The sequence below is a fragment of the Emydura macquarii genome, unplaced genomic scaffold (genome assembly GCF_026122565.2).
Source record: "Emydura macquarii macquarii isolate MOO-44397 ecotype Brisbane River unplaced genomic scaffold, CSIRO-AGI_Emac_v2 contig_1348, whole genome shotgun sequence".
NCBI classification, from domain to species: Eukaryota; Metazoa; Chordata; order Testudines; family Chelidae; genus Emydura; species Emydura macquarii.
In genome coordinates, this window is record NW_027131485.1 from 12,797,886 (window position 1) to 12,825,348 (window position 27,463).

The 27,463-nt window shown below is 55.5% G+C and overlaps 1 protein-coding gene across 6 annotated transcripts; it reads right to left on the reverse strand.

The window, feature by feature from the left end:
* Positions 1-5,281: 5,281 nt before the first annotated feature.
* On the reverse strand, positions 5,282-27,463 carry RHBDL1 (rhomboid like 1). 6 transcript variants are annotated; one of them, XM_067551227.1, is made up of 8 exons: positions 27,329-27,463; positions 19,150-19,317; positions 17,210-17,434; positions 16,770-16,918; positions 12,292-12,404; positions 8,508-8,608; positions 7,703-7,763; positions 5,282-6,912 (listed from the first exon to the last, which is right to left on the reverse strand). In XM_067551227.1, exons 2-8 carry the CDS (start codon positions 19,222-19,224, stop codon positions 6,641-6,643), a joined length of 996 nt encoding a protein of 331 aa, XP_067407328.1. In that variant the 5' UTR covers positions 19,225-19,317; positions 27,329-27,463; the 3' UTR covers positions 5,282-6,640. The 6 variants fall into 6 exon arrangements, with proteins under 6 accessions (XP_067407328.1, XP_067407324.1, XP_067407327.1 ...); XM_067551223.1 differs by lacking the exon at positions 27,329-27,463 and adding an exon at positions 25,173-25,427 and having other exon boundaries at positions 19,159-19,317; XM_067551226.1 differs by lacking the exon at positions 27,329-27,463 and adding an exon at positions 25,173-25,427 and having other exon boundaries at positions 16,881-16,918.

The window sequence follows — 27,463 nt, forward strand, 5'->3', positions numbered from 1 at the left end:
CCATTACTAGCCCCAGTGCATGCTTATCTGCAGCACACAACACTGCAGACCCACTTCTGCCTTCTCCAGAACCCCTGCATTGCTAGAACACAACAGAAGTGCCCCTTACTGAGGTTCTGGGTGCACATCTCCCCACACCTTTTTCATTTACACATTCCCTGCCTGTGACTCCTGAAAGTCCTGAGACCTCCTCATCAGTCTCCTCCTGCCACTGGCCAAGATGACCATTCATCAATCCAGGAGGAAGAAGCTGGATGGGCTGGTTCTTCGCAACCTTTTGCAGCCCCTCAATTTGCAGCCCCTCAACTGTTCATACATCTCCATGGAGTTCTTTTTGGGCAGCATCCACCAGCTCTTGGGACACTCTCTCAGGCAGTGGGTGCTGTCTCATGTTCAAGTGTGGTGCCACCCTCTAAATCCCTTGTTTTGCCCTGTGACCTACAACCCACCTCTGTTGTTTGTATTCATTGCTCCCCCCCACCCACTGAATTGATTTCTGGGCTCTGCCATCTCTCCTCTCACATGAGGGGAAGGGCCTTGTTTTTCTTGTGGGTTCTGCCCATCACCCCAGAACTGACCTCGGCTGGTGGTAGCTTTGTTGTGTTTTAGAAGCACATACCACCAGGTGATCATCTAGCAGAAGGGCAACCCCCCATCCACATGAACGTACATCAGCTGAGATCCTAGGTTCTTAATCCCAAAATATTTCAGTACCAGTGCTTTTGTGACAGCTGGTTTCTAAATAGCTAGCTTTTGCCAGCCATCACACTGCTATCCTGTACCTTTCACAACCAGAATTCTGAGGAGTCTTACGTAACAAATTAGAGGTAAATCTGCTTTGATACGTTAATGAACTCATTCATCTCCATAATATCTTTTCATTTTAGGTGCTTTTCAACTGTGCAGTTGCTTCCACCTTTCTGGAGCTGAACCAGACTCCTTTGTCACTAAGTACGTGTCCTACATAACTAATCTCATCAGCCTAGTTTGGCAGTGTTCCTGTTCAATTTAAGGCTTTATTATTTTTCACGCTAGGTGGGGAACATTGCAGTTTCTTGTTGTACTGTTGATCATTTTCACCCCATGTGAGGAGACTAAGGATCTAGATCGGGTGGAACTGACAAACATCCAGGACATGAAGCTTTTGTACACCTCTGGCACAGAGGTGATCCCAAGGGAAAGTTACTTAAAAAAGATCTACCTAGAGGGGAATTGAAGGTGTTGAATCAAACCTGCCAAAACCTTTGACTTGTATCCAAACCAAAAATACTCATGTATTTCAAAGTCTAGTCTTGACCTCCTCAAGTGTTCTCATGGGGCTGGACTCACGTTAGGTACCCTTACTTGGCTCTATACCAATCCTGAGCTTGTTTGGTTTTATTACAGTGACCACACTGTTAGTCAAAGATGGTCTCTACCCTTTGTTTATCTTTGTATTCTCGCTCTCTCTCTAAGGGTAGATGTGCATTCTAGATACGCAGTCAAAAGTTCTGCAGTATAACACTCTCATTTGAGAAGTGCGGTTTTTATTAGCCCCACAAATAACCACTGTTCTTTACAATGCAAAGTCCATGTTTCTCAATCACCTCGACCTGGCTATCAGTTATACTATAAATGCTTTGGGTTCCACTTTGTCTGTCTGTCCAAATACACATAACAGCTTTAATACAGAGGCCAGCAACATAACAATCAAAGTCCTCACCTGGCAGCTGGATTCTTGCAAAGAAAACATGCTTTTCCCAGATAACGCTCTTGCCTGGATTACAATATTCTTGGAATCCATGAATGATCCTATCTAGCTGTTTGCAAACCCCTTCATGCTCCCACTAACACATACAATAACTCTTCAAGCCTGCTGCATGCAGCAGAGGGCGAAATTTCACTCTCTCCAGTTTCTCTACAGCTCCCTTACCGCCAGAAAAACTTTTAAGCACCGCAACCATCTCCTCCAGTTTTCTGATCCCAGTCACCTGGCATAGGGCTAGGTTAGAAAAGGACAAACATCAGCAACCACTGATTGCAGAGGTGACCGTTATACTATTCTGTTTGTTTGGGGCGTCACTTTACAGGCTCTAGTGAGCACCACCATGTTGATTAGAAAGCTAGAAGATGAACTGAAGTCAAATGCAATTTCCCCACAGGGGGATTGCATATAGGGAATTTGTCTCTGCCAAAGTCAATTGGCAGATGGGGTCACAGAGGTGGATGGTGCCCTGGTTGGCAGAGTGGAGGGGTAAGAGCTGTTGGGAAGACCAGGGAGTAGCATAAACTGAACTCTGCCACTGTTCCTTTCCACAGATACTCTTCTCTCACTGCCTTCACAGATCACACTTCACCCTCCCCAATCATTATGATGGCAATAAAAAGCAATGCCCCTGTAGGCTAACAAGACTCTTACCAATAAACAGCTTGTCAGCCTGGCTTAATGGATAAGATCCCAGTCTGGACATTAGGACACTCGACTGTCGTCCCTATCTCTGATTGATGAGCTTGGGCAAGTCACTTGCCCTTGCTGTGATTCTCTGGTTCCCCATCAGTAAAATGGGGGGTAATTATCCTCACCTGTGTAATGTGCTTGAGATCAAGGGAGGGAAATGCCATGAAGGTTCTAAGCATTCCATAATTATTATCAGTATAAAGAGCTAATTATAAGGCAGTCTCTGTATCTTTTTATTTCTTCCCTATTCCCAAAGGAATGGCATCAGCTGGCATGCTATATGGCTGTAGCTGGATGCAAAGCATTTAATACAGTGACTCATGGAAATCTTAGGAGGAAAACCAAGTCAAAGTGGCTGGGATATATAAATGCTGTCACATGCAGGCTGAAGGTCTGTAAACAAAAGGCACCATAAATGGCAATGTATTGAGTTGGGTGGGGGGAGAAATCAGTCGTTCAAGGGAGCAGGGTAGGCCTGGTTTCATTGTTAAGGCTCTGGCTGCAGAAGTAAACAGCACGCTAATTAATTTAACAGCTGACACAGAATTAGCAGGTGTCACAATGCAAACAGAGTGGGAAGGGGGAAATGATAATACAATGGAGCAGAGGTGTTGGAAATAACAGAATGAGATTCTGGGAAAATGGGTGCTAAGCTATCTGGGGGGAAATGATAGGAAAGCTGGTCAAGGGGACTGAGAGTGTGTGTGTGGTACACTATACCTCTGTGTGTGCATGTGGGCACACACGTGCATTGTACACCGCTGCAAGTTTGCGTGGGTGGACAGCACGCTGCTCTGGGTGTGGGTGTAATCATATAGTTTGTGTGCGTGGATGTACAGTGTACCGCTGTGAGTATGTAGGCTGCACAGCTGGTGCCTACGTTGTGTATGCTTCAGAATACATCCTGACAGACAACAACACAGCTAAAGAAGGTGCCTAAGACACTGGAACGCCATCAAACTGTCCATCAGGCACAAAACACAGCCTGCTTCGGGAGAGATCCTCCAGGGACGCAGAGTCACAGTTCAGGGCAACTGCCCCTGTATTCCCCCTTGTGGTTCCTTGAGGTCACGCACTCTAGACACCCAGCTCCCAGCCATCAACCCTCTGGGGGTTGAGACCCACATCTTTTCCCCTCCTAATGGAGGGTTTGCCAGGTTGCACAGTGCCTTGCCTACACTGTGATAGCCCTAGCAAGCCAGACGGCCGAGACAGGCCAGTGTGTGGGCTTTGCTTTGTCTATGAAGGTTACAAACAAGGTAATTGCCAGCGGTTAGGAGTTACCAGACATCTCTTTCTAAGCAAGCACACTTATTCTTCAGGGGAAAGCACGGCCGAGAACACGTGAAAACACAACAAAAGTTCCTACACACATGCTAAATCGTCCAGTGGTCACCCATTAGTCTTATGGCGCCTCAGGAGCCCAAATGCCTCCCAACCTCTCCCAGGAAGGACTGGAGACACCCCCCCCTCTCCTCCCGATAGATGGATCTGGCCATTTAGTGGCTCAGAAAGAAGGCCCCGGGATCAGTTAAAACTCAGGCACGGTGTCCAAAAGTCCTTTCTTTGTCTCTGGAGGATCCAGTTTGAACCAATACAGGTGAGTCTTCCCAGGACTCTACATTTGCTTACTTACCCCTTCCTGTTCTTAGCTGCTGGAGGGCTGTGGGCCTGCTCCCCCTTGGAATCATATACAAACCTGGCCCACAATGATACATGCATTAATACAGTGAGATTGCCCAAAGACATTGCAGGAACTTGCCAGCTTGGTCTCCTCTCCCCACTCAGGAATTGGGGTAATGAGGATGTTTGACCAGCATCCTAGGAGAGCCCACAGGTTTGTTCCCTGGAAGGCATTTCATAATTCCACATTTAAACGCTTCAGCTAATAAACACTCTGATAGCAAGCAAGCAGCCAGCCTGCAGAAAGCTGTATGGTCATGTGATAACCATCCATAGCGTTTCTCTCATTAGACCCTCTGGGGAGGAGCTCCCCCCCCACCCCGTCTTACCCTCGTGACCCCAAAAACCGTTGAATGTAAACCTGGGTCTCCCAGTCCCACCTCCCATCCAGTGCCTAGGGAGTGTATGGTGTCCTTTGGGGCAATGGGAAAAATAAGGCAGGGCTGCCTCGCTGTGAAGCAGGTCTCAACCATGTGCTGCCTTTAGCAGCAGAGCGGTCCAGAAGGGAGATGCTTCAAACCTCCCCCATAGCCAAATTCCTTTCTCTGCCCCACCTCCTTGGAGGTCAGGGCCTGAGGCCTTTCTCTCTCTCTCTCTCATACACACACACACACACACACACACTGACCCCCAGAATCTTGGCATGTGGGACAAACCTTAGTAGCACCAAATGTATAGGCCATCAGTGAAAGGCACCCTCACTTCAAATACCCAGTCCTTTAATGGGCCTCCCTCATCAGCCACAAGCCCAGCTGTTGCAAGTGGTCCAGGGCAGGATTTCTCTAGGCTGACTGCAGTTTCTTCCTTTCAGATCATCAGAAAAAACACTCAGGGCCCTCGCCAAGGTGAGTGGCTTCTTGTGAATGAGGTGGAGGCAAAGGGCCTTCGCGTATGAAAGCAGTGAGCAAGCCTGCACATCGTGGAAGCGCACTGTAAACCCAGGCCACGGCCCATTGCGCTCCCTGAGCACATGATTTCCACCTGGGCTGCAGCAAATGAGGATTAGCTCCCATTCAGGAGTGAATAATCAAGCCTCCTTCTGGTTCTTTGTCCAAGACAGGGGGAAATCTAATCCTCCCTTTTGTTTTCCTGGCAAAGGAAGGTGCCAGGGACTGGGTGCAACAATGCAGTAGAGACAGACAGACAGACAGCAGGGCCACGTGGTGTGCAAAATATTTATTTATACTCCAAAAAGGGTCAGACTTCAAACGTGGGTCCTGCCTCTTTCCCTCGGCCATCCCTGCCCCTCTCAGCATCGGGCACCAACCCACTGCTTGGGAAAGACCCAAGCAACTCCTGCCACCACCGAGGGTTGGGTTTAACACCAGCTACTGGAAGCCCTGGGGTGTGCAGGCTTTGGGAGCTGGAGAAGGGCCCGGCTGACATGAGTCTGGCTGGTCTCAGCTCTGTTTTGGCGCAGAAAAAAAAGTTGTTGGCACCAGTTCGTCCTGTAAAAGAGCAATTCTTGTCGGGAGGGGGCAGAGAGGCTCTGGCCCCTGCACAGTGGGTGGGTGCAGCAGAGTCTAACCCTGAACTGGGGGGGCGAGTAAGCAAGCCAGGGAGCACTTGAACTGCCCTTGGTGCAGAGACCAGAGCTGAATCTGACATGGCTGTTTCCTACGGATGAAAGAAAGGTGGGCTCCCTCCTGATCTGCTTCCTGGCCTGCGGCTACACTGAGGGCTCCAGTCTCTGCTCCCATCAGGCCCTGCACTCATCTATAACTGGCCCCATCCTCCGCAGAGGCAGGGGGAATCAGTGGCTGTTGCTGGCTGTCCTGTCTCTGCAGGCCATGGGGAACAGAGCCCTCCTTGCTACTCTCTCCTGGGCCCGGAAGGAAGGAAGCAGAGATTTCTTGCAGGGAGCTTCTCCACCTTCACCATGTGGCCCCCAGGGCGCTGCAGTCAGGGATTGCACAGAGTACGGGGTGTGGGGGAGAAGCAGGGAAAGGGGGAACAGAGGGCACGAGAGAGAACAAGCTGAACCATCTTTACATGGGGGCGGCATTTTACTGTGGCCTCTGCTGGGCTGGTGCCACCCAGAACAGAGGATCTGGGGTGCCCCAGCCCCCAGGCGAGCAATGGAGGGACGAGGGAGAGGCAGGGGCAGGAAAACTGTACATTCAGTAGGGAGCAGTGGCATACCCAGCCTGGCACGGGGGGGCAGGCGTGCCGGTTCACTCCCTCCCACCCTCACCCGGGGGGGCATGCTCCTTCCCTCAAACACACGCAGGCACGATCGCTTCTGGGCGCTCAGCTGCCCAGCGGGGCCGGAGGGACTTGTTGCATCAGGATTTGCAGGCGGGCAGGTTCCTTGATTCCGTATCACGTGTCTGCTGCCTCCCAGCCTTGGGCAGGGGCCGAGGAAGATCCAGTCCGGCGTCCAGCTGGGATAACACACCGCTGGAAAAAGTGTGCGTGGCTGGCACCAGGCAGGTCTCCAGGCAGGAGGTGGGCACCCGTCTTGTCTGGGTTTTGACATTTTCAGGGTGAGGGTTGAGGGCCCCGGGGGGAGGAGGGGCGCTACGGCGGTGGTGGGATCTGCGTCCCCAGCAGGTCATAGGCAAATATGTTCCAGAAGATGGCGAAGATGAGGAAGGTGGCGTAGGAGAGCAGCACCACCCACCAGCCACACTGGTCCTGCAGGTTCTCCTCGTAGCTGCGCAGGATAGTCAGCCCCATGCTGATGCCCACGATGGCGCCTGCCAAGTGGGCCATGAAGCTGGGCTGGGGGCCAGAGGCCGCCAAGGGTGGAGAGAAACGGAGCCAGACGGCCCGGCCCACCTCTGAGCTCACTGCAAGGAGGAGGACGAAGTGTGAGCATGGCCTTTCGCCACAACTCGGCCGCGGAGGCCGTTGGCTGGGAGCCACCGCTGCCCTCTGGGGAGTCCCCCCCTTCTCATGCCCCAGGCACAGCCCCAACATTGCAGCAGTGCCCTGCACTCCTAGCCTGTCAGCCCCTGCTGTGCCCCGGCAATCCTCGCCAGTTCCTGGCCCCTGTGCCAGGCTTCCCTTCCCCCAGACACAGGCAGGGGGTCCCCGCTGGAAGGCCGTGCCGTTCCTTACCAGCAGCTGATGGGCCATGCAGGGTCCTGGGGCAGACGCTGAACTGCTCGGGCAGGTGCTGCAGTGCAACAGACTGCCAGGAGATTGGGCACGAGATGCACCTGCCTGTCGGTGGCGGTGACAAGCCAGGGGAAGGGGTGGATTCACCTGAGAGTCCCTTCATTGAGCCCGGAGGCCTCTCTAAAGGAAATGTTCTAACTCATCCCTCCCGAGTGGGGGGTCAAACAGCTCGCAGCCTGCTTCCCTTCCTTTTGGTACATGGGCTCACGGGCATGGAAGAGGCTGCGAGCCAGTTCAGTCACAAGTTATTGCACTTGGGAGCGTTCGCTGACACAGTAAAGAACAAGAATTCCTCCACTGCAGGAATCCCTGGGTGAGGTTCTCTGGCGGGCATGATGCAGGTGACTGGCCGAGGTGATCAGATTGGTCCCTTCTGCCTTTGAAATCCCATGACACTGCAGTGCCGCCAGCTAGACTCCCCCAGGCCCTGCAGCCTGACCGCGTCCGACAGGTACTTACTGCACACGAGAGCCAGGACCATCCGGAGCAGCTTGTACGGGCACCGCATCCCCGCCCAGTTCTGGGGGCAGACACACCGAGTTATGGCTGGGTTACGAGAGCTGGGGCCGGGGGGTAACATTTGGACCATTACCCCCGATTTCAGGGGATGGACTAGAGGGCAGCCAACCGGCCTGTTGCTCACCCTTCAAAATGACAGCAGGAATGAGCACAGGGAGCCCACCGTCTGCCCACAGCCATAGCCCATGGAACAATAGGGGTCTGGCTTCCAGGCTGGCTGGACAGCTGGGCTCATCAGTGCCCTGCCATGGGGACTGGCCGTAGGCACAGATAGGACAGATTGGGGGAGGCTGTCGCTGGTAATGGCAGGGGCAAAGGCTTCTCTGTGTACCTAGCAGAGCTCTCCCACTCAGCAGTGTCCCCCTCTGCCCACGCAGTGTCCCCAGCTGGTGCTGGAGATCAGGAATGAACCTGTCCCTCCTGCAGCACCAGCCCCTGAGCTGGTTATGTACCAAAAGACACGGACCGAAGCTGTTTGTTGGAATGTGAGTAGAGGGGTGATCGACAGTGACTCTGCGGGCCCAGCCAGCACTCCTAGCTCACCATGCTGCTCTCTCCACTGCCTGCCCAGATCCTGTTTGGCCTGGTCTCAACAGGGGCTCCTGGCCCTGGGGCATCCTCTGTTTTGCTCCGTGATCCTGAGGGACACAAGATCTCCAGGGCTGGGGAGGAAAAGCAGGACAGCCACCTCCCACTCTGTCCTTCCCAGGGGTGGCCTCGTTGCAGAGCTCGGACAGATACCTACCATGACAACGTTGGCCAGGTGAGCAGAGCAGAGGGCGTAGACACCCCCCGAACCTCCGACCAGAGGGGCCCTCATGTCTGTGATGGAGACAGTCAGGGAACCTGCAGACAAGAGAGGAAAGTGGGTTACAGAGCGGGTTACAGAGCCCCTGAGGAAGGAAGGTGCGGGGAGGCAGAGAGAAGAGGCGCTCATGGGCGTCAGTAGAAAGCTTTTCACAGCTCTGGCTCTCACCCACTCAGCATCAAATTTTAATGGGAGGTTTCCTCGCTCAGGCTTTTACTCTCCATCTGCCCATGTGACAAACTCAGTTACACATGCTCCACCTACCTCCCACACCCCCCTCACACAGCACAACTCTCAGCACTTCCAGCACACTGTCCCCCACGCCCCGCAGAACACAGCTCACACTCATGCCTCACCCCCACCCCAGGGATGAACTTGGCTCTTTCGGTGTAAAAGACCCCTGAGAGGGTGGCCTGGTGGGTGACAGCCCAGCAGGGCTCTCACTGATTTATTGCACCTCTGGCTCACTAAGTGCTCTGGAAGGCCTGGAGGTTCAGTGCAGCGGATGGGCATATCTTGCACATCCATCCCAGGCTTCCCTGCACAGCCAGGCTGGAACTGACTTCCCTAAAGACTTGGCAGAGCCATTTGATCTAGGGCCGCCGGACTTGACAACAGCAGGATCCGTGACTGCATCCTGCTGTCTGGGAGACAAACATTCCCCCTCACACAGGAAAGAAGCGCACGGGGAAGGGGGTCTGGGGAGCAGAGCCGGGCCCCCAGCTGCACCACAGCGGCTTTGGGAAATTAGACAGCGCTCTTCATGGTATGGACTGGGGAACTGGGGAATGCCTATCACCACAGTTCTAGGTGGCAGTTCTGGGGAATGGGGCAGGCCCCCACTTCCCACTCCATCTGATGCCACTTCCAGCATTGGCACCGTGACTCCGGAGATCAGGCAGGGTTGATTTTGACTGCCCTCAGTCCCAGACAGCCCTCTGCTAAGGCAGCAGTTTCAGGGAGCAGAGGGGACCATTTGATGGGAATTAGTAGCCCTGATTTTTTCTAATCCCGATCTCTTTCCAACAACATCCATGGGTGAGTAATTTCGGCTACTGTGCTAATCGCCCAAGGGCTTTGCAAACTGCTCTCCATGCAGTCGGCAGTGCATAAAAACACTGTAACTTGGAGGCTGCTTTCCCCAGCCCCTTTGCTGATGTATGGAGTTTTCTAGTTGTGCTGGGTTGGAAAATGTCTCCCGGCACGGCACAGGTGCAGCACCGCCCTTGGAGACCAGCAGATTTCACGGGTGAAAAGGATTGAAGGGCCAAGCCCTCCTTCTCCTTTCACAGCCCCATTCTCACTGCAGTGCAGCAGGGCATTGTGAAAAAGGAAACAGGATCAGATGAACTGGAGTAACCTCCAACACTGAGAACAATCTTCATCATTACCGTTCATGCAGGGCCCCGGATGTGCACGGTGCTCCAAAGACTTGGTCCCTCTAGTGATAATGACTTTACATTTATATAGCTCCTGGCAGCTCAGAGGATCCCAAAGTCCTTTACAAATGTCACCAGCTGAAGTGCACTTCCCCACCTGGCTCCACAGTGCAATCAGCTCTGGGGAGGTCTTCAGCAGCTGTTTAACAGAGCAGTGTGACATCGGACAACTATATAGGACAGGAAGTGAGGAAGATTCAGGTAACCAAGTGGAACTGCAGGGGGAGTGAGGCAGCGGGAATGCCATTACCAGAGTTAAAATCCCACTAGGGCAATAGGTCTGATGCCCCTACTCTTGTCCAAAGTGCCAAGGGATCATTTCACACACAAGACTCCCCAGCAGCACACTGCTCCCTGCAGCATTGATTTGGTACTGACTCAGGCAGTGCTGCGAGAGCCACCGGGACACCATTTCTTGCACCCCTGGTGGGCTTTCCCTGGATCTCCCGTGCATGGTTGGCTGATGAAGTTGAATAAAATCACAGCCCCAGGTGCTAGGGCAGTAGCGATAGTGGGGTGGGGGGAAAAGACTGGTTCTGACACTTTCACCATGACCCCCTAGTCTCCATGGATGCAGGACAGGCCACGAAGTGTAACATGGCAGATGGGACTGGAATAAGCAGGGTAGGAGGTCTGCAAGAGAAACAGAGGCCCCTGAAATGAGTACGATGGGGTGGCTGGGCATTCCACTCCCTGATGCCAACTAGTTCCCTCCTCACGGCCACACAAATCCCATGGGTTTGAAATAAAGCTATTGCAAGGACTGGTTGCTGCAAGAGGCTGGCACTGGGACATCGAGCCCCTCAACTCTAGGTCACTGGTTCTAACATAACCCAGCTCAGCCATGACTGAAACTCAGGGCCATGCAATGGCTCCTTTGGAGTCTCGGTGCTGCGACTGGGAGGGAGTGGGGGGGACACAAACCCATCATGCTGGGCCCTGATTTGCTCCCATTTCGGGCAACAGAGGAGCCATGCACTGAATGTGCTGCAGAGGCTGGCCTTCCCTCCAGCCTTAGGTCCCTCCAGGTCAAGCTGGGCTGACTAGAGGAGCTGGCACTGCTCCTGCCACCTCTGCTGCAGTTGCAGAGCCGACTTGGTCTCCCAGGGCCTGGGCAATTTCACCAGCTGAATATAACACGCAAAGCTGAGGATGCTTCTGCATGTACCTACCAGGCTCCCATCATCCGAGCTAAGGGAGGATCTCCCTTCGCTGTGGGGCATGTGATGCAGAGCTGAGCAGTTCTGCTTCCGTCCAGTTGAGGGCAGCGGTAGCACGCCCACCACCACTTTATTGTGAGGCCCTCCGGCGTAGGTGAGATGGCCCTTGCACAGTCTCCCAGGGCTGGCTGCAGCTGGGTTCCCCGCAGCAGGGTTACAGCACAGGGCTCCACTCTCCCCACGCACCCGATATCACAGTGAAGATGTCAAGACCCAGAGCAGGGGTTTTGAAGCCCTGTTGAAGGGACCCAACCCACTGCGATCCCTTCTTGTGTCTGCGGAGCCCAGATCCACTTGACAGGAGAAGGGAAGGGGTCCATAGGAAGGGGAACTCTGGGAGCAGGTCAGCAGCCGACCCGAGCACAGCAGAGTCTGTGTCGCCACCTCTGCAAGCCTGACAGTGACCAGTTCGTCTGGAAATTGCCCGTGAAGGGCAATCTTTCCCCCAGCCCTGCTGCCGGTTGAGCTGGCCTCAGCCGTTTCAGTGCGGAGGCTGCCTGACCTAAGGACGGGTAATGTATCATGAGCAGCTCTAATTCTTTATTGATTTCAGCTGGAGGCACTGACCCTTCTGGGAATTATTGAGAAGGACATGGAGAGCCCTGACAGCTTAGTGGGTGCGGGGAAGGCACAGGAGCAGCCAGCACTGCAAGGGTTTGAGGGGAGGGGAGATCGAGGGAAGGCAGGAGAGAGCATGGGAAAGGAAGTGGAGAGAGAACAGGATTGAAAGGAAGGGAGGAGAGAAGGAAAGAAAACGACAGGCCAAGAGGAGGAAAGGAAAAAAGAAGTTGGCGGGAGGAAAAGACAGCTCTGAGCTCTCAGGCTGACTGCCACAGTGTAGGCACACGCCTGGGCTTTTCCAGCATGTGACAAAGACATCATGGGAGAGACTCAGGGATGAAGCTGGACATGGCACGGGACTGGGTCTCAAAGCTTTCCCTCTGAGAGCTGACAGCGATCATTTGCCGTGGTAATACGGGGAAATGACAGCCAGGCTGGCAGCGGGAGGGGTCTGGAACGAGGGGAAGGGAACAGGATACCAGGCGGGCGCTTCCCACACACCTGCCAACACTCCCGCCAGGTAGAGGAAGCTGATGCGTAAGATGCCATGGACCATCTCCAGGGGGATCCCAATCATGAGCTGAAGGAGGGCATTGAATCCCAGCTGTTCCAGCCTGGACAGAGAGAGAAGGAAACAAGTTTGCTTGGTTTGGACCAGGCAAGCAGAGAGCCCTGGCCAGCAGCACCCATGGAGCAGGAAGGTAGCAGGCTAAACCCAGCGCCCAGGACAGATCTGGGAGTCACTGGGAATAATAAAGGCAAATTGAGTTTTTGGGCCTATGACCCTTCCTTCCAAGGGCTTTAGGGTCCCGTGCTGGCCTCAGCACACAGCAACTTGGCCCAACCCTGGGAGATGCTGGTGAGCACCTTAAATTGCCACTGGCTTCCGTGGGAGGTGGATACCTGCTGTCTCTCAACATCCTCCCCCCAGCCCAGCCAGTGTGGCTGTACCCTGAGCAGGGAGGGCTCCTTGCGGGGTGGCAGGGAAGGCCACATGGCCCGGCCAATTGAGCGTGGGCCTTGGAGATCACAGTGCTGTGGTGCACGGCACATCTGCAGCTCCTCGTCTTGGGGTCCCTTGGCACTTTATACACTTTACAACACCCCTGTGGGGAGTGAGACACAGAGGGGCAGCGACTCGCCCACAGGCACAAACGAAGCTACTGGCAGAGTCGCCAATAGGAACCTCCTGCCTCCCATTCTCCCGTCTCTAGCCCCAACCCCTCTCCTGAAAGCCTCGCCCTGATGGCTGCTCCTAGGCACCCCGGTGGCTATCCACCCAGTAGAGAACTGAACTCAGACTATCGCTCATCCTGTCTAGCGTGGGCCGGACTGGAAACAGAGACCGAAAATCTCCCTCTTCCATGACAACCCTCTGCAGCATTGCCACTTGTGTAAACACTTCCAGCTGACTTTGTGCACGTGGACCTTCGGGAGCCAGTGGCCACATTTGCCCACTGAGCGAAGGGCTCCAGGTCTGAGGGTAGAAGATCTGGGATAGGAAGACCAGTCTGTGACCTCCTGAGGATAGACTCAGTGGCCTGTTCCCTGGAATGCCCTGGGTACATAGTGACACGTCCTGGCCGAGCCCTGAAATGCCAGGCAGGCTCATTGATGCTGGCAGCGGGGATCTATTTCAAGGCAGCACAGCCTCAGTGCCCAATGGGCGGCATGACACCAGACGGCCGCCAATCAGGAGGTGGTCTGTAATTAATCCCACCAGTCAAGAGGCCCTGATGAGTGCCCACTGCCGCTAATCCCACCAATCGGGAGAAAGGGCCACGCTCCTGTGATCAGACCTTTGCAGTTCCTTCCAAGGACAATTATTTGTCTCATCCCTAATTGACATGCTTTGCTGCAACCGCACCAGTGAGTCCCACAGACTCAAGGCCTCTGAGATGAGAACCCCTATGGGCGAGGGAGACGGATAGCATTGCTGCCCCTCCCCTTAGAAACTAGCTTGGGAAGCAGTCGAAGCCAAGAAGGCCATCTCTCTCCTCCACGGGGACACTGAGCCTGCTAATAGAACAGCGGCTGCTCGTTGTGGCCATTGCTGGCTGATGGCCCCTTTGTGTGATTCCTCTTCCCTCTTATTCTGCCTTTGAGCAGATTGCCATCCTCTCCCCTTGAGCAGCAGTGCAGGTGTGGGTCTGGAACTGTTCTCCTACAAAATGCATAGGGAGGGTCCCTGGGACATGGGCTATTCCAAACCACTGATCACTTCCTTTTGCGGCTCATTCCCCAAGCATTTGGAGTGAACACTTGTACCCTCGCACTGATGGAGAAGGGGAGAATGGGGAGAAGGAAGAGAAACCCTGCAACTTGGGCATGGAATAAATTAAAGAATGGGTAATGCATCTGACATCACCCTTGATCTGCCCCAATTCTGGGTGGGCACAAGGGGGAGCCATGCACAAGAGAGCACCTCCAAGTAGCTTAAGAGGAACTTGAGCCCTGCAGAAAAGCTTTCCAGACATACCCCGTCGCCTTCCACCTATCATCTCCCACGACTCTGCGTGGCCAGTTTGTGAATTCCTCAAGAATTTACAAGGTGTTTCCTGCCCCATCACAGCCACCATTCCCCACTTCCCACAGTGACGTCATAAGGCTGAATTTATGACATCACAGTTATTTCCATGACAACAGACTGTGAGGCCATCAACCCTGGAATTCTGTCTTGGTGCCAGGAGCTAACTGCAAGATCACAACTTTTCTTTCACAGATCCTAGCAGCTTGGAGGAAGGGAGCAGGATGGGCTGCTAGAGTAACAAGGAAGGGTTGGTTGAGGTGGAAGGTCCTGAACTGTCAGTAGTGCTGGGCCACCAGTGACTTCAGCCCTGTCTCCTGTTGGGATACTGTCTGCCCCACAAATCTGATCCTTTTCAATATAGTTTGAGCAGCATTGTGTGCAAATGAATTTCAGCCGGAGGGCTGATCACAAACTGTCCCAGCGACCATTTGATGCTCAAACTCTGTGTCTATTTCATTTATGTATAGGCTTTTCCGTGGGGCTCATTCCATCCCAGCTGACGTGCTTACAAGTGTTAATGGATCAAGCCTCACAACCCCTCTGAGAGATAGACAACTGTGATGCTCACGCTTTTACAGGTGGGGAAACTGAGGCACGGAGCGACACACTGAGCAACTTGCCCCACGATCAACAATGAGAAAGTGGCAGAGCCATGGCTAGAATCCAGGTCTTCTGACGCGAAGTCTTAACCACAACTGCATCCTTCCTCTCTCGTTGGTCACTGAAATCACATGGTATTGCTTCTGCTTCCTGATTGGATGACCAACCCTTTATTATCTGTCTCTGCCCAAAATGAATGCACTGATTCGAGTCTTGACCACTGGTCCAAATTTGCTTTCTGTGAAATTTGACCAAACCAAACTGCTCATCTGGATATTCAAACAGCAAATAAGATTATTCTCTCAGCCTGTCGCTTTGACCATGTCACCCCTCTCTCTGCGTCTCTCCACTGGCTCGCCATTCTCTATCACCTCCAGCATAAGTTTCTTGTCTTCACTTTCAAGGCACTTCACGACCTACTCCCGCTTGACTGGTCCACTCTCGTTCTGTATCAAAAGGTCAACTCCCAGCCTTGCTCAGCCCAGGATCACAGCCTCCATCGCCCACTTGTTACATTTTCAAACTTGCACTTCTGTGCTTTCTCCCAGGCTGCCCCTCATGCTTGGGAGGAGCTCCCTGTGCACATCAGCAAAGCCACCTCACTGTCCTCCTGGGAATCCCTCCTTACCACTCTCCGTTGGTACAAGGCCTACAAAAAACTTGACAACGGTTGGGCTACAGGTGCACTGAGACCACTGCCTACCACGCTGACCAATATTCCTTGTTTCCTTGTCCCGCCCCATTTCTCTGTCTGTTTCCGTCTGTCGTCCCTTGTCTTATACTTTGATTGTGAGCTCTCTGGGGCAGAGACTGTCTGTTTGTTCCATCTGCACAGCGCCTCGCACAGTGGGGTCCTGGTCTGTGACAAGGGCGTTCGAGATGCTATGATAATAATCAATCATAAAGAAGGGCTGCAAACCCAGTCAAGGTTACGTTCTAGTCCCCCAAATGTCCTGTAAACAACTGACTCACTATTCACCCAGATCAAAACTCCCTCCTGGCGTCCGATGTCCTTTATTATCGACAAAGCAGGGCACTGCGCTGGCAGCTGTAATGCAAGGTACAGCCCACCCCTTGTGCCCTCTCAGGGGATGTCTACACTGAAGCTGGGGGTGTACCTCCCAGCTTGGGTAGAGACAGACACGTGCTAACTCCGCTTGATCCCATGCTCTGAAAATAGCAGTGCAGATGTTGTAGCACGGAGGGAGGCTCTGGCTAGCCACTTCAGCGTGAACCCAGGGGGTTGAGTGGCTATTTTTAGGGCACCAGCTCAAGCAGAGCTGGGGCGAGCCAGTCTCCCTGGGTTGGCAGGCATGCTCACAGATGCAGTGTAGACAGACCCTCAGAGATGCCTCAGCCCTGAACTGGAGGGACCACACATCCGAGTCCAGCCTGAAAGTCCACTCAGCCCTTGGCCTCTCTTCTGACACTGCCAGTGAGGTGCTGGGGACTCCTGTACCTTAGGAACTGCATTGAGACCTACAGCTTCTCTCCACACAGGCCAACAGATGGCCATTGGGTGAGAATACCTTTCAGACACTCCTGATCTAGGCTGCAGACCAACAGGCAGTTCTGTGACCCACTCCCAGGAGCCAGCCAGTGCCCCAGAGATAAATGATGGTTTCTATCCGCAGTTCAGAGTGAGCTGCTGCCCATACCTCGACCTTCGCCATGGCAGGCTCTGTGATCTCCTGGGAGGAGCGAGCAATTCACGTCCCAAGATCCTCCAGCCCTGGGCTGCCCCACCATGCTTCAGTGACATTCTCCCCTCCCTCCCCGCCCCACCTGTTGCCGTGAGAAGGGAACGCAGTCGCTCCACATCAGCCGAGCCGCCTGCCCACGTCCTTACCCAACGTGCATGAACATGTAGGTGAGGAACCTCCAGGCCCGGGCGCGATGCCCCGGGTGGTACACCAGCGGGCTCTTCATGTACTCTGGGTGGTACGTCTGCAGGACCCACCTGTTCAGCCTGGCCCCGTAGCAGAGGAACACGATGATCTGCAGAAGGAAAGGGGCCAGTTGTCAGTTCTGACCAGAAGGAATTCTCCTCTGCAACGCTAGGCCGAGCTACACTGGGGCCAGGCTGGGCGACTCTGTGATGTCCTCCTCCTGCCCTGGCATTGGAGCTCAGCACCCCCGAGGAAGGTGCCCAGGGTGGATTATTTCCTCAGATCACGTGCAGGGGCCAGGAAGCCCTTCCTCAGGGACTGGTCGCTAGGACAGCCCCCTCTCCCCTTGGTGGATACCAGGGCAGGCCAGCACCGTCCCCACCACGTGCCATCAGCGCACCTGGGTCAGCGTGACGACTGCCATGAAGATGGGTGGAGGGCAGGTGCGGTGCTGATAGAAGTACCAGCGCCGGTCCATCTCGCAGGGCAGGATCTCATAGGCCACGTAGCGGACAAAGCGCTTGTAGAAGCCTAGGCCGGTCTCGTCCAGCAGCACATCCCGGGGCAGTGCCCTCTGCCCGTTGGCAATGGCTCGTTTGAAGCTACTGGAACGTTTACTGCTGATCTGCAAAGAGAGACCGTGACGTACACCGGTTGCCAATGCAGTGACTCCACTCCCAGCCTCTGCCAGCAGGGGTCAGCCCAGGGCAGGGATTCCCTGTCCTGTTCCTTCCAGCTCCTGCCATCACCAGGCCTTCTCCAGCATCAGCGGCGGAGAGGGCGAGGCCCGGCTTTCGCTAGGGAGGTGGCAGGTCTGGCATTCAGATTCTGAGCACACAGCAGAGACAGGGACAGCATGCTGATGTCTCTCTCTTGCTGGATCATTTCCTCCCTTAGCCGAGCCAATCAGGAATAATCTATAGAGAATTAAGGATTCATTTCTGGATACCCAGCGGCGCCTCCTGTTTTAGTCAAGGGCTCAGCAAAAAAGGAAAAAAAAACATTCTTTATTTTCCACCCACCCCCGATTGCTTCCCCTTGGAGGCCTCAAGCAGCAACTCCAGGGTCAGAGCGCCCTGCCTCCCAGGCTGCAGCTGCTAGAATAGAATGGGGCAGCAGCCCTGGCTGTGTGGGAGCCCCTTGCTGTGAGCTGTCCCACCTTCACCCTGTAGAAGGAGCTGTGGGGACGCCCAGCCTCTCTCCTGCCTGCAGCAGTCAGTGCAGCTGGTAGCATAAGGGTGCTCTCTGTGGGGGAGCCACCTGATGTCTCCTCCCCCAGTGCCGGCGCCACTTTGCCAGCACTGGGGAGTCCTCCAGAGAGGCATCAGCCACCCCCACATGGCACCACCCCCACGTCACAGCTCATGGAGGGAGTAGCTCCGCTCCTGCATCCCGCCCCACACTGGGCCGCCCTGCTCAGCCATGATGGCTTGTGTGAAACGGCCTCTTGTCCCCTGGAGCTGAGCTCAGACCTCCCCAACTCATTGCACACAGGCCAGCAATTCCAGCCAGCCCCTCGGCAGGGCTTGAATCAGCACCTAGAGGTGACGTCGTCCCATCGTCCACTCCTGGCTTCGAGCCACTCCATCCCCCCAGAGTGGACCACGGATACATCTCAAGCTCCCACATGGCAGAGGATGGTAGAGGTGACAGGTGCTCAAGGCAGGGGATTCCCAGTGTGCAGTGGAAGACAGATGGGCGGGTGGGAAGGGAGGGAGCACCTCTAGTTTTCTTCCATCCTCTTCTTCTCCCCCTCAAAGGCCTCATGTAGCAAGCTTTCTTCCAGCCAAGGGCCAGTCAGAGCCCCCTGTACAGTCAGTCATTATTGGACACTAACGACTGACGCGGAATGTGCCCTTCCTCAGCACTGAGCCGGCCTGAGGGATGCCACCAATAGGCTCCATTCCTTTCTGTGCAGCAGGGCACCCTGGGAGAGTGGTCACAGCCTGGGAGCTGCACCTTTGAGTCTCAGGACCAAGTTCAAGCCTGGTGTAAGCCAGGGCAGATGGCACTGACTTCAGCAGGAGTTGGACTCACTTACATCAGGGATGAATTGGCCCCAGGGTCTCTAATCCTGAATTAAAAGGCTGTCCTGAGCTCTGAATTCCCCTCCCTACAGCTCCGGCCTTTGAATGGCATGTACGTGAACGATGCCCATCAGGCCTTCAAAAGGAATTGCAATCCTGGGCCCGCCCTTTTGGGGGCACCAGGGCTGGCGCTGCCATGTGGGCTGTTTCAGCTGCAGTGATTCCTGGGCAAAGCATTCCCCAGCAGCAGCAGCAGGCGGCAGATCGGTCTCTGGCACTGGCACAGTGCCTTGGTGCTGTTAGTAGTACTCACGTTACTGACCAGGTCTACCAGCTCCTGATAGCAGATCTGCCCTTCATCATTGCTCTGTGCCAGAGCCACCAGCATCTCCAGCTTGGCGGGATCCAGGGGCAGCTCATGGCTGTGCACCAGGCTGGCGAAGGTCTCCACGCCAATGAAACCCGTGTTTTCTGGATCAAGCTGCAAAAGAAGCCGGAGACAGAGAACCAAGGCCGTGGGGTGTCAGCTCCAGGCAACGGCTCGCTGCAGGCACCGGGAAGATGGCTAGTGGGGCTGAAGGAGTTGAGCGCTTCCCTACGCCAGAGCTCTCAACTGCATTCCCTAAGGTGACTTCTAGGAGAGGCTGGGACTGGAGTCGCTGTCAGCTTGGGTACGCCATTCTCTGGGAGAGTGGAGGAGCTGGCACACATGGAGGGGGATTTTTAAAGCAAAGGATTTAAATGGTGGGTTTACCAACCCTGGAAACCCTCTGCCCAGCAGCTCTGTTTCTCCCACATGTGTGCAGAGAGTCTAGGACATGAATCAGGAGCTCCTGAGACTCAATTCAGCGTCTGAACCACAAAACCTTCCCACTCCATCCTTCCTGCACAGGTCCTAAACTGGGAAAGTGGCTCTTCTAAAGGCAGAAGAGAAGGCTCTGGGGTGACTTGATTACAATTTATGAATGCCAACACCTGGAAAATGGGGTGTGTATTGCGCCATCTCCCAGGGCACATTCATTAACATGTATGCGGCTCAGAGGCTCTGGCTATCGGAGCTCTAGAAGAACCAAGAGAGGTAAGCCATCGTGTGCAGGAATCCTCTCCCTAGCCTACCCCAGCCTAGCACCTTTGTTTATGACACTCCTGCCTCTTCCTCCTGCACCGACAAGCCCCCTGATTATTTTCAGATCAACTTCCAGAAAGCAGAAGCTGCACTTAAAATACAGGAGGAGCCTGGAAATTGAGCCAAGCTCACAGGCCTTCAAAAGGCTTAGGGCAGACGGTTCTATGTACTAATAACTAAGCTCTGACCTGAGTGAGAAGGAAACGACAGATGGACCCAAGCAGCATCGTTCAGTTCCGGATCTGAATGACATCCAGAGCCAGGCTTTTGGTACAGCCTAATTACAGCGACCAGGCCAACATCTGGACCGGGAGCCAGGGTTTCCTCTGAACACTGTGGCTTTGTGGGTATTTGTGGCCCGTGTGGCGTTTTGGACCCAAACAAAGACACAGAGGAAAAGGAGGTTGAGAGTCCAAAACTGAACCTGCTTTCCACCAGCTCTGGGGCTTGAGAGTCTCACTTGACCAAGAAGCCACAAACCTGCCGCGGTTCTGATGAGTCTGGGCCAGACTTGCTCAAAAGCTCAGTAAGCTCACGGAGCCACCAGCAAAGCTGGGCGCAGGACAGACTTTGCAACCCGTCCCTGACTTTTTCCCTACCCTTCAGCTAGCCTGCCTTTAGGATGTGATCTCTGGTGGAACAGGGACGGCTCACCTCTCTGGGTTTGTACAGCACCTCGCACAATGGGGGCCCTACTGTAATCTACATGGTTTAATAATAATTATCCAAGCAAGAGCACGGTTCGGGACAAAACAACTGCACAGCTTTACCCAGGCCAATGCCGTCCCTTCCCACTCACAGCAGCAGCGCCCTTCCATGCACAGACTTCGCACTGCACCCCCCTCTTGGTTCCACTTCAGCAAGTTCCCTGCTCCCTCGGGGCAGAGCTGGGACTTATCTTGCCATGCAGGATGCGGAGTGCCTCCCCTTGGAGTGACCTTGCTCTTCTGGTTTAGGATGCCCTTCTAGCTCCCCAAAGGCAAACGGTCCCCAGGCAGGCAACCCCTCCAACCCGCCCTTCATTCACTGGGACAGAATGGATGGAATGAATAATTGGTTGTGATTACAGAGTTCAGGGCCAAGGTGCCCGAACCCTAAATCCTTCCCAGAGTCACACCTAGACAACCCCAGCAATGCCAGCTGCAGTAGGAGCAGCGGATCAACTCGGAAGACCTTGAAGCTGAACCAGGACAGGCAGCCCAATGTTGCCCCCTTTCCCAACTTCTTCTCAGCTTCCCGTCCAGTTTCAACGCGTCCACGGTCATGCCCTCCTCTCAGCTCCAAACCCTTCCAGATGCAATGCACCTTCTGTATGTAAGTGGAGGGATAGGCCAGCTGGTGATTCTGACTGGCTGACCAGCAGTCCTCTTTTGCAATTCCCCCCTTTTCACTCACATTCCCATTACGCAGACAGCACTTTCCTGCTCCCCCTTGAGCTGTCCGGGCATCCAAACAGGGAGCCAAACTCACACCAACTCAGGTGAACATGACCCCATAAAATCACCCCAGCGCAACCTTCAGCTGTTCCAACAGTGTCACATCCTCACCCACCCAAAGCAAAACCACAGCGAGTGAGGCAGAGGTTCCAGCCATGCTGGATGTACCAGGAAGGTTTGTAGCCTATTTCCTCCTTTAAAACCACTTTGAATAATGTGGGGGAGGGACTAGTCTTAAAAAAAACCCACACCCGGGAAGGACAACAAGAAAAGTCAGGGTGTGTTTAAGGGCCCTGCCCGAGGCACGACAGAGACTGTCTCCTGTCACTGTGAGGCAAAGTCAGCAAAACAGAATTATTCTGCAAATAGCGTTGTCTTTGTCACCTTATTCTCTGGGAACAAGATGCAAAACACAGCGCTCACGGGCAATGTCCTTGTGGGACGGGCAGGGACAGAGAACGCTTTGGGACACAGACATGCACGCACTATTCTAGTTTGAGCGGAGGGAGAGTACGGCCCCTCAGCCCCAAAGAATCTGCTGCTCCTAAGGCTACTGACAGATCTAGTGGAGACTTCACATCTCAGCCTGACAGGTACAGCAGGTGCAGCGAGGGCCCAATCCAGCGCAGGAGAAGGGGACTTCTTCCTTTTGGGGGGAGGGGGGAGGGCCTGCAAGAGCATCCCTGGGAAAAAAGGAGCAGCATATGGCAAAACTAACCCTAGGGAGGCCGTGTAGATCACAGCACGTAGATCTTGCTATAGACAGGGAAAGCAAGTTCCAACCGTAGCACTCTAAGGGAGACTCCCTCTCCATAGCGTTTGCTCCTGATCATTCCTGTGGCCAGAGTTCCAGCGCCCGGCCTACCTAGTGCAGCTCTGCTGTAGGAGAAGTGGGGCTGTACTCTAGGAAGCAGTCACAGTGGCTGGGGGCGGGGGCAGTGCAGGATATTTGTCCCCACACAGTAAACCCCAAGTAGGGTGCTGATTACACCTTTATTTTCTCCTTGGAGCCCCCAGTTCCCTGCATGCTGGGCCTAGCAAGGGCTGGTCAAGAGGAAGCAGTGACACCCGTGTTCATGGAACAGCCGCTCAGGTAGGCAACCTCCTGACATAAGCCAGCCACATCCAAGCAGGGTCTAGTGGATAAGTAGCTACAGTGCTGGACTGGGACTCAGGAAACTTGGGCTCTATTCCCAGCTCCGCCACAGACCAGATGCCCTGCCCAAGTCTCTTCACCACTCAGTGCCTCCATGTCCCTCCCCTTCTTCGTCTCTAGATTGTAAGCTCTGCAGGGCAGCACCTGTCTTTTACTATTGCACGTGCAGCGCTGAGCACACAGGGGCGCCGATCACAGCTGTGGCCTCTAGGTGTGACTGTAACACACATAACAGTAATAACAATCCCTAAGGTAAATTCCAGTACCCCTGGGTTTGACGTTTAGTTAAGGACCCACTTCCACAAGGCAGCCACATGTCACCTCTCTCAGGGTATGATAGCAGGGCCTCCATTTAAGTCAATAGATTTGAGAACTATTCCCTTGCGCTTACTGTTGCCAATACCATTGCTGCCCCCAAGCTCCAGCATGTTCTCACTCAACACACACCCCCTCACCCATGCACTCCACACACAACTGCAGACACAATCACACACAATCCCCATCTGCATGCAGCCCCCCCCACACCTGCTGAATATGAACACAAGTGCATGCCCCTGTGTGAATGTACACCCACCCACATGCATATGTACACACTAGGTACACACTTAGGATCACACATGCTCTCGTTCTGCATATGCACACGAACACCTGGAGATGCACATATACAATACATGCATATCTCATGTGTACACACGTCCACACTCACGTACACATGCAGATGCACACAACACACAACATACACCTACACACACACACCACCACACATGACAAATATGTATGCCTGCACACACACCCCACACAGGCATGTAGGCACATCGCAAACTCAAGCCCATACAAGTACATATAGGCACACACCCCACGTGAAAGCACTCCCAGCTCCCTGCATATGCACATAGGTGCATCACACATACAGTATGCACTTAGATCCACACACGTACTCACACAGGAGCATATGCACTTGCTCCATGCTTGCACTCTGCACACATGGAGATGCACACACACCATATGTGCACAAAGTGTTAACAAGCACACAAATACACACTTACACAAATGGTCTCTCTCCTTGTGCATTTCAGTGGAAACTGGCCAGGCCATAACAGACCAAAGCAGCAGCAGCAAAGTCATTCTCGCCTCTGGGGCCTGCAGAGACCCCACCTCCGCCCACAGTCCGGTGCCTGCAGCTTGCACCCTCCCAGATCAAACTGTCACCAGCAAAGCGCACGTCCCCTGCGCCTGAAGCTACAGTGCCACAGCTCCCATGGGCAAGAGGGCTGGGAAGTTTATTATCCCTCTAGCTGCTGTGACATGTTGGATGTAGAGATGGCAGGATGGAGCTGAAACCAATGTCTCCCCCCCGATGCTCTCTACCCTTTGGCCAATCATCTGGACTGAGTGGCATCACAGTCCCTCTTTCCCCAGGCGTGTAACAGGCCCCAGCTCTCATCCTCATGGCAACCCCTCCTTACAGAGATGCTTGCACACATCCAAACTCCTCTGCAGCAGGAGGTTCCGCTCAGATCCCACATCCAATTGCCAGTGAGACACCAGGCGTTTTTAAACCCGGCCTGTCCTCAGTCCGAGGGAGGTCATGGGACTTTCCCAAGGTCACATCACGAGTCAGATGGAGTCTTATAGAAAGGGAAACTTGGGGTCTAAACTCCTGAACGAAATGAACAACCCATCGGTCCCCTGCGCGGCCAGGGATTCTGGCGTGGGGCAGATTAAAGAGCACTGAATCTGGCTGCCAGAGCAGATGAAGGGGTCCTGGCCTGGAATCAATCAGAGCAGAGCACTCAGTGCCATGCACCAGGGCCCAATCCTGCACACAGGGCTCAGGGGCACCATGTGTTAATTAATTAGGGCTCAGTTCTTACAGGTGCTGAACACCCCTTCCCCTGCTGCTCAGCACCTCACAGGATCAGGTCCTTAGCCTAGACGCTCAGGGCTGGAATGACTGAGGAGATCAGAAGTGAGAGGAGCCGCATGGCCTCTGAGACTGGCGGTGACACCCTGTATTTGCCCATTGACTGTTAGAGCAGGTGCCCCCATCCAGCCCTCTTGGCAGCCTGTGGTGGAGGAGGTGCCCTTGGAGCTGGAATAGCCGGGTCACCGCAGGCCAGCTTTGAAGTGCCGTTGACAGAGCTGTGTGTGGGATGCCTGGGTTCCCGCTAGTGCAAGCCGCCCTCTCTCTGCCAGCAGGCACCGCAGCCGGCTCACAATCACATCCGTTCGATTTCAGAGGCGAGACAGAGATGGTGACGCTGGGAACCCCGGGGCTCCACGGGTGAGTGAGCGGAGCACCCCTCCTGGATGCCACCCCGCGGGGGCTACAGACCCCAGAGGCGCATGTGGCCCGGTCTGCACGGTGCCACGGCACGGCTGGTGTGAAGCCACACACTGGCCGACGGCTGGCACGGGATGGGGAGAAACCACCAGGGAGATACCACGGGGATGGGCACAGGGCACTGAGCCAGGGTGGCATGCGAGCAGAGCTTCTGTTCCGTGACCCCCACCCGGAAACCTAGCCTCCTCCCCAGCCGGCAGGCTAGACCTGGGCCAGCATCCCCCCCTCCCCGCCACCCACCCACGCAGCCGCTGCCTTGGAAACCAGCGCTCACCTGCTCCTGGATGAGCTGCAGCAAGGAGCTTCTCTCCATATACCTGCCGGGGCTGGCTGGCTGCAGGGGCGGCCGGCTGCGGGGCTCATCGGGCGGGTTTTCTGCTGGAGTCGCCACCCACGGGGCCGGGGGGGGGGGGAGCGGCAGGGAGGCGCCCGGGCTGCAGCTGCCGAGCCAAGCCCGCGATCGGCCGGAGAGCGGGCGCGCGGCACTCCCGCAGCAGCCGGGCTCCGGGGGCGGGGGGCGGCGAGCGGGGCTGGGGGAGACGCGGGGCCGGGAGCCAATGGCAGCCCAGCGGGGGGAGGCGGGGCCCAGCGGAACCAGCAGCGACGCTGCAGCCGCCTCTGGAGCGGGCGAGGCGGCACCTGCGGCTCGGCCGCCGAGGAGCGCACGGGGCGAGGGCGCAGCAAAGGCGCGGCGGCCGCCGGGATGCTCTTCGCGCACCCCCCCTCCCCCCCGCAGTCTGGTACCCGGGTACAGCGCCCCCCCGCGTCCAGATACCCGGGCACAGCCCCCTCCCCCCCGCAGCCAGATACCCGGGCACAGCCCCCCCGCCCCCGCGCACCCGGGCACAGCCCCCTCCCCCCCGCAGCCAGATACCCGGGCACAGCCCCCTGCCCCTCCCTGCAGCCCGCTACCTGGGCACAGCGCCCCCCGCATCCCCATCCCCAGGCACAGAGCCCCTTGCCACGCACCTGGTACCTGAGCACAGCACACCCAGCCCTCCACCCCACCACCTGGTACGCAGGCACAGCAACCCCGGCCCCCTCCACAGCCAGGTACCCAGGCACAGCACACCCAGCCCTGGTGTCCCCCCTGCCCCCCTCCCCCCCCCCGCAGCATGGTAACAGTGCACCCAGCCCTGCCCCCCCCTCCTCATAGCATGGTATCCGAGCACAGCGCACCCAGTCCACCCATCCCTGCAACCAGGGTGGTACCCGGGCACAGTACGCCCTGCCACCACCACCCCTGTACGTACAGCATGATACCCAGTCATGGCGCAGGGCACCCTGACTACCCAGCATTTGGCATGACATCCAGGCCAGAGCACACTTTTCCAGGCAGAGGGTTTCAGGGAACTGCTTCTCTCAAGGGCACTCCGCCCACAGGCCAGTGTTTGGGCACAGAGCCCCCTGCAGCCCTTCCTTGGGCTTCACCAGTGAAATGCTCAGTCCATTTGCCTTCTGTTCATGCCCAGCTGGCTGGTCTCCGCTGTGCTCTGTTAGGTGGCTGGGGCTGGCTTTGGAGATCCACTGAGCCAGGATCTGCCTCTCCACGGGTCGCCCCCCCAGGCCAGATCAAATCGGTCCCCCTGCTGGTGCCTCAAGAGAGCCGTAAGCTCTGGCCCTCCCTGCAGATGTGGGCATAGGGGGTACAGGTTGCACGGCTCTCTGGGGGTGGATGAGCCCCATCCATGGGAGGGTGGGGTAGGCAGGGTTTTTGATGCAGTTTCGTTGCGACAGCTGCCTGAATTTGAGTTCCTGGCTTTCTGGATCTTCCTTCCCCAGCAGGCTCTGGTGACTGGCGCACATGGTGTATCATGCTCAGCACTGAGAACCCTCCGTAACCAGGGCTGCCATTGATCTGCACGGCGCAGATAGGGGATCTGGCAACACGGGGGCAGGTTAATAAACTGTGGACTCCTCAGAGCCTGGTGCTGTGAATATTCATCACCTTCCCCTGCAACCCAATGCCTTGCAGAGGGTGAGCAACGGGAGGCAAGATGCCAGCTCCGCTCCGGCCCTGCAAGAGAGGGGGCAACGCAGGGGACTCCACGTGGCCTCCGCCTGCTAGATCCCAATGCTGAGGAAGGGATGGAGGGGCATCACCTGGGGCAGGGGAAGGATATCCAGGCAGCGAGTTCCTTTGGGGCTGAGCTACCCCAGCCGATGCCAACCGTGACTGGGGAGGATCGCTGTTCCCGGGTGGCCACATGTGGGACACTGCTGCCAGGGGGGAACAGAGGCGGCCCTGCCACTTGGCTGGGCCTGGGGACGCATTTGCACTCGTGCTCTCATGCCTTGCTAGCTCTGATGCAGTTCGGGTACAGCAGCAACAGCGAGCTGAGGAGCTGGCCTGCTTGCCTGCCAAGGTTGCCTTGTCCTGAGTCCCTGCCTGTGGCCTGATAGAAGGGTGACTGGGCCGCACACACTCACCTCTGGGGGGCAGTGTTGTCCCCATGACTGACTCCTCTGACATGGATTCCAGTGCCGTTAATATCCAGCCTCGCGCTTCTGTTCGCATGTGGCTGCACTCTGCCCTTGGGCAGCGACGTCAAGTGTAGATCTGCC

Excerpts from the sequence above, each read along its gene's own strand:
- RHBDL1 (XM_067551222.1), bottom strand. The coding sequence starts at position 25,211 with ATGGAGAGAAGCTCCTTGCTGCAGCTCATCCAGGAGCAG. Across the intron at positions 12,405-16,769 it reads TACATGTTCATGCACGTTGG|GCTGGAACAGCTGGGATTCA; the intron begins GTAAGGACGTGG and ends CTCTCTGTCCAG. Across the intron at positions 6,913-7,702 it reads GGTCCTGGCTCTCGTGTGCA|TGAGCTCAGAGGTGGGCCGG; the intron begins GTAAGTACCTGT and ends TCCTCCTTGCAG.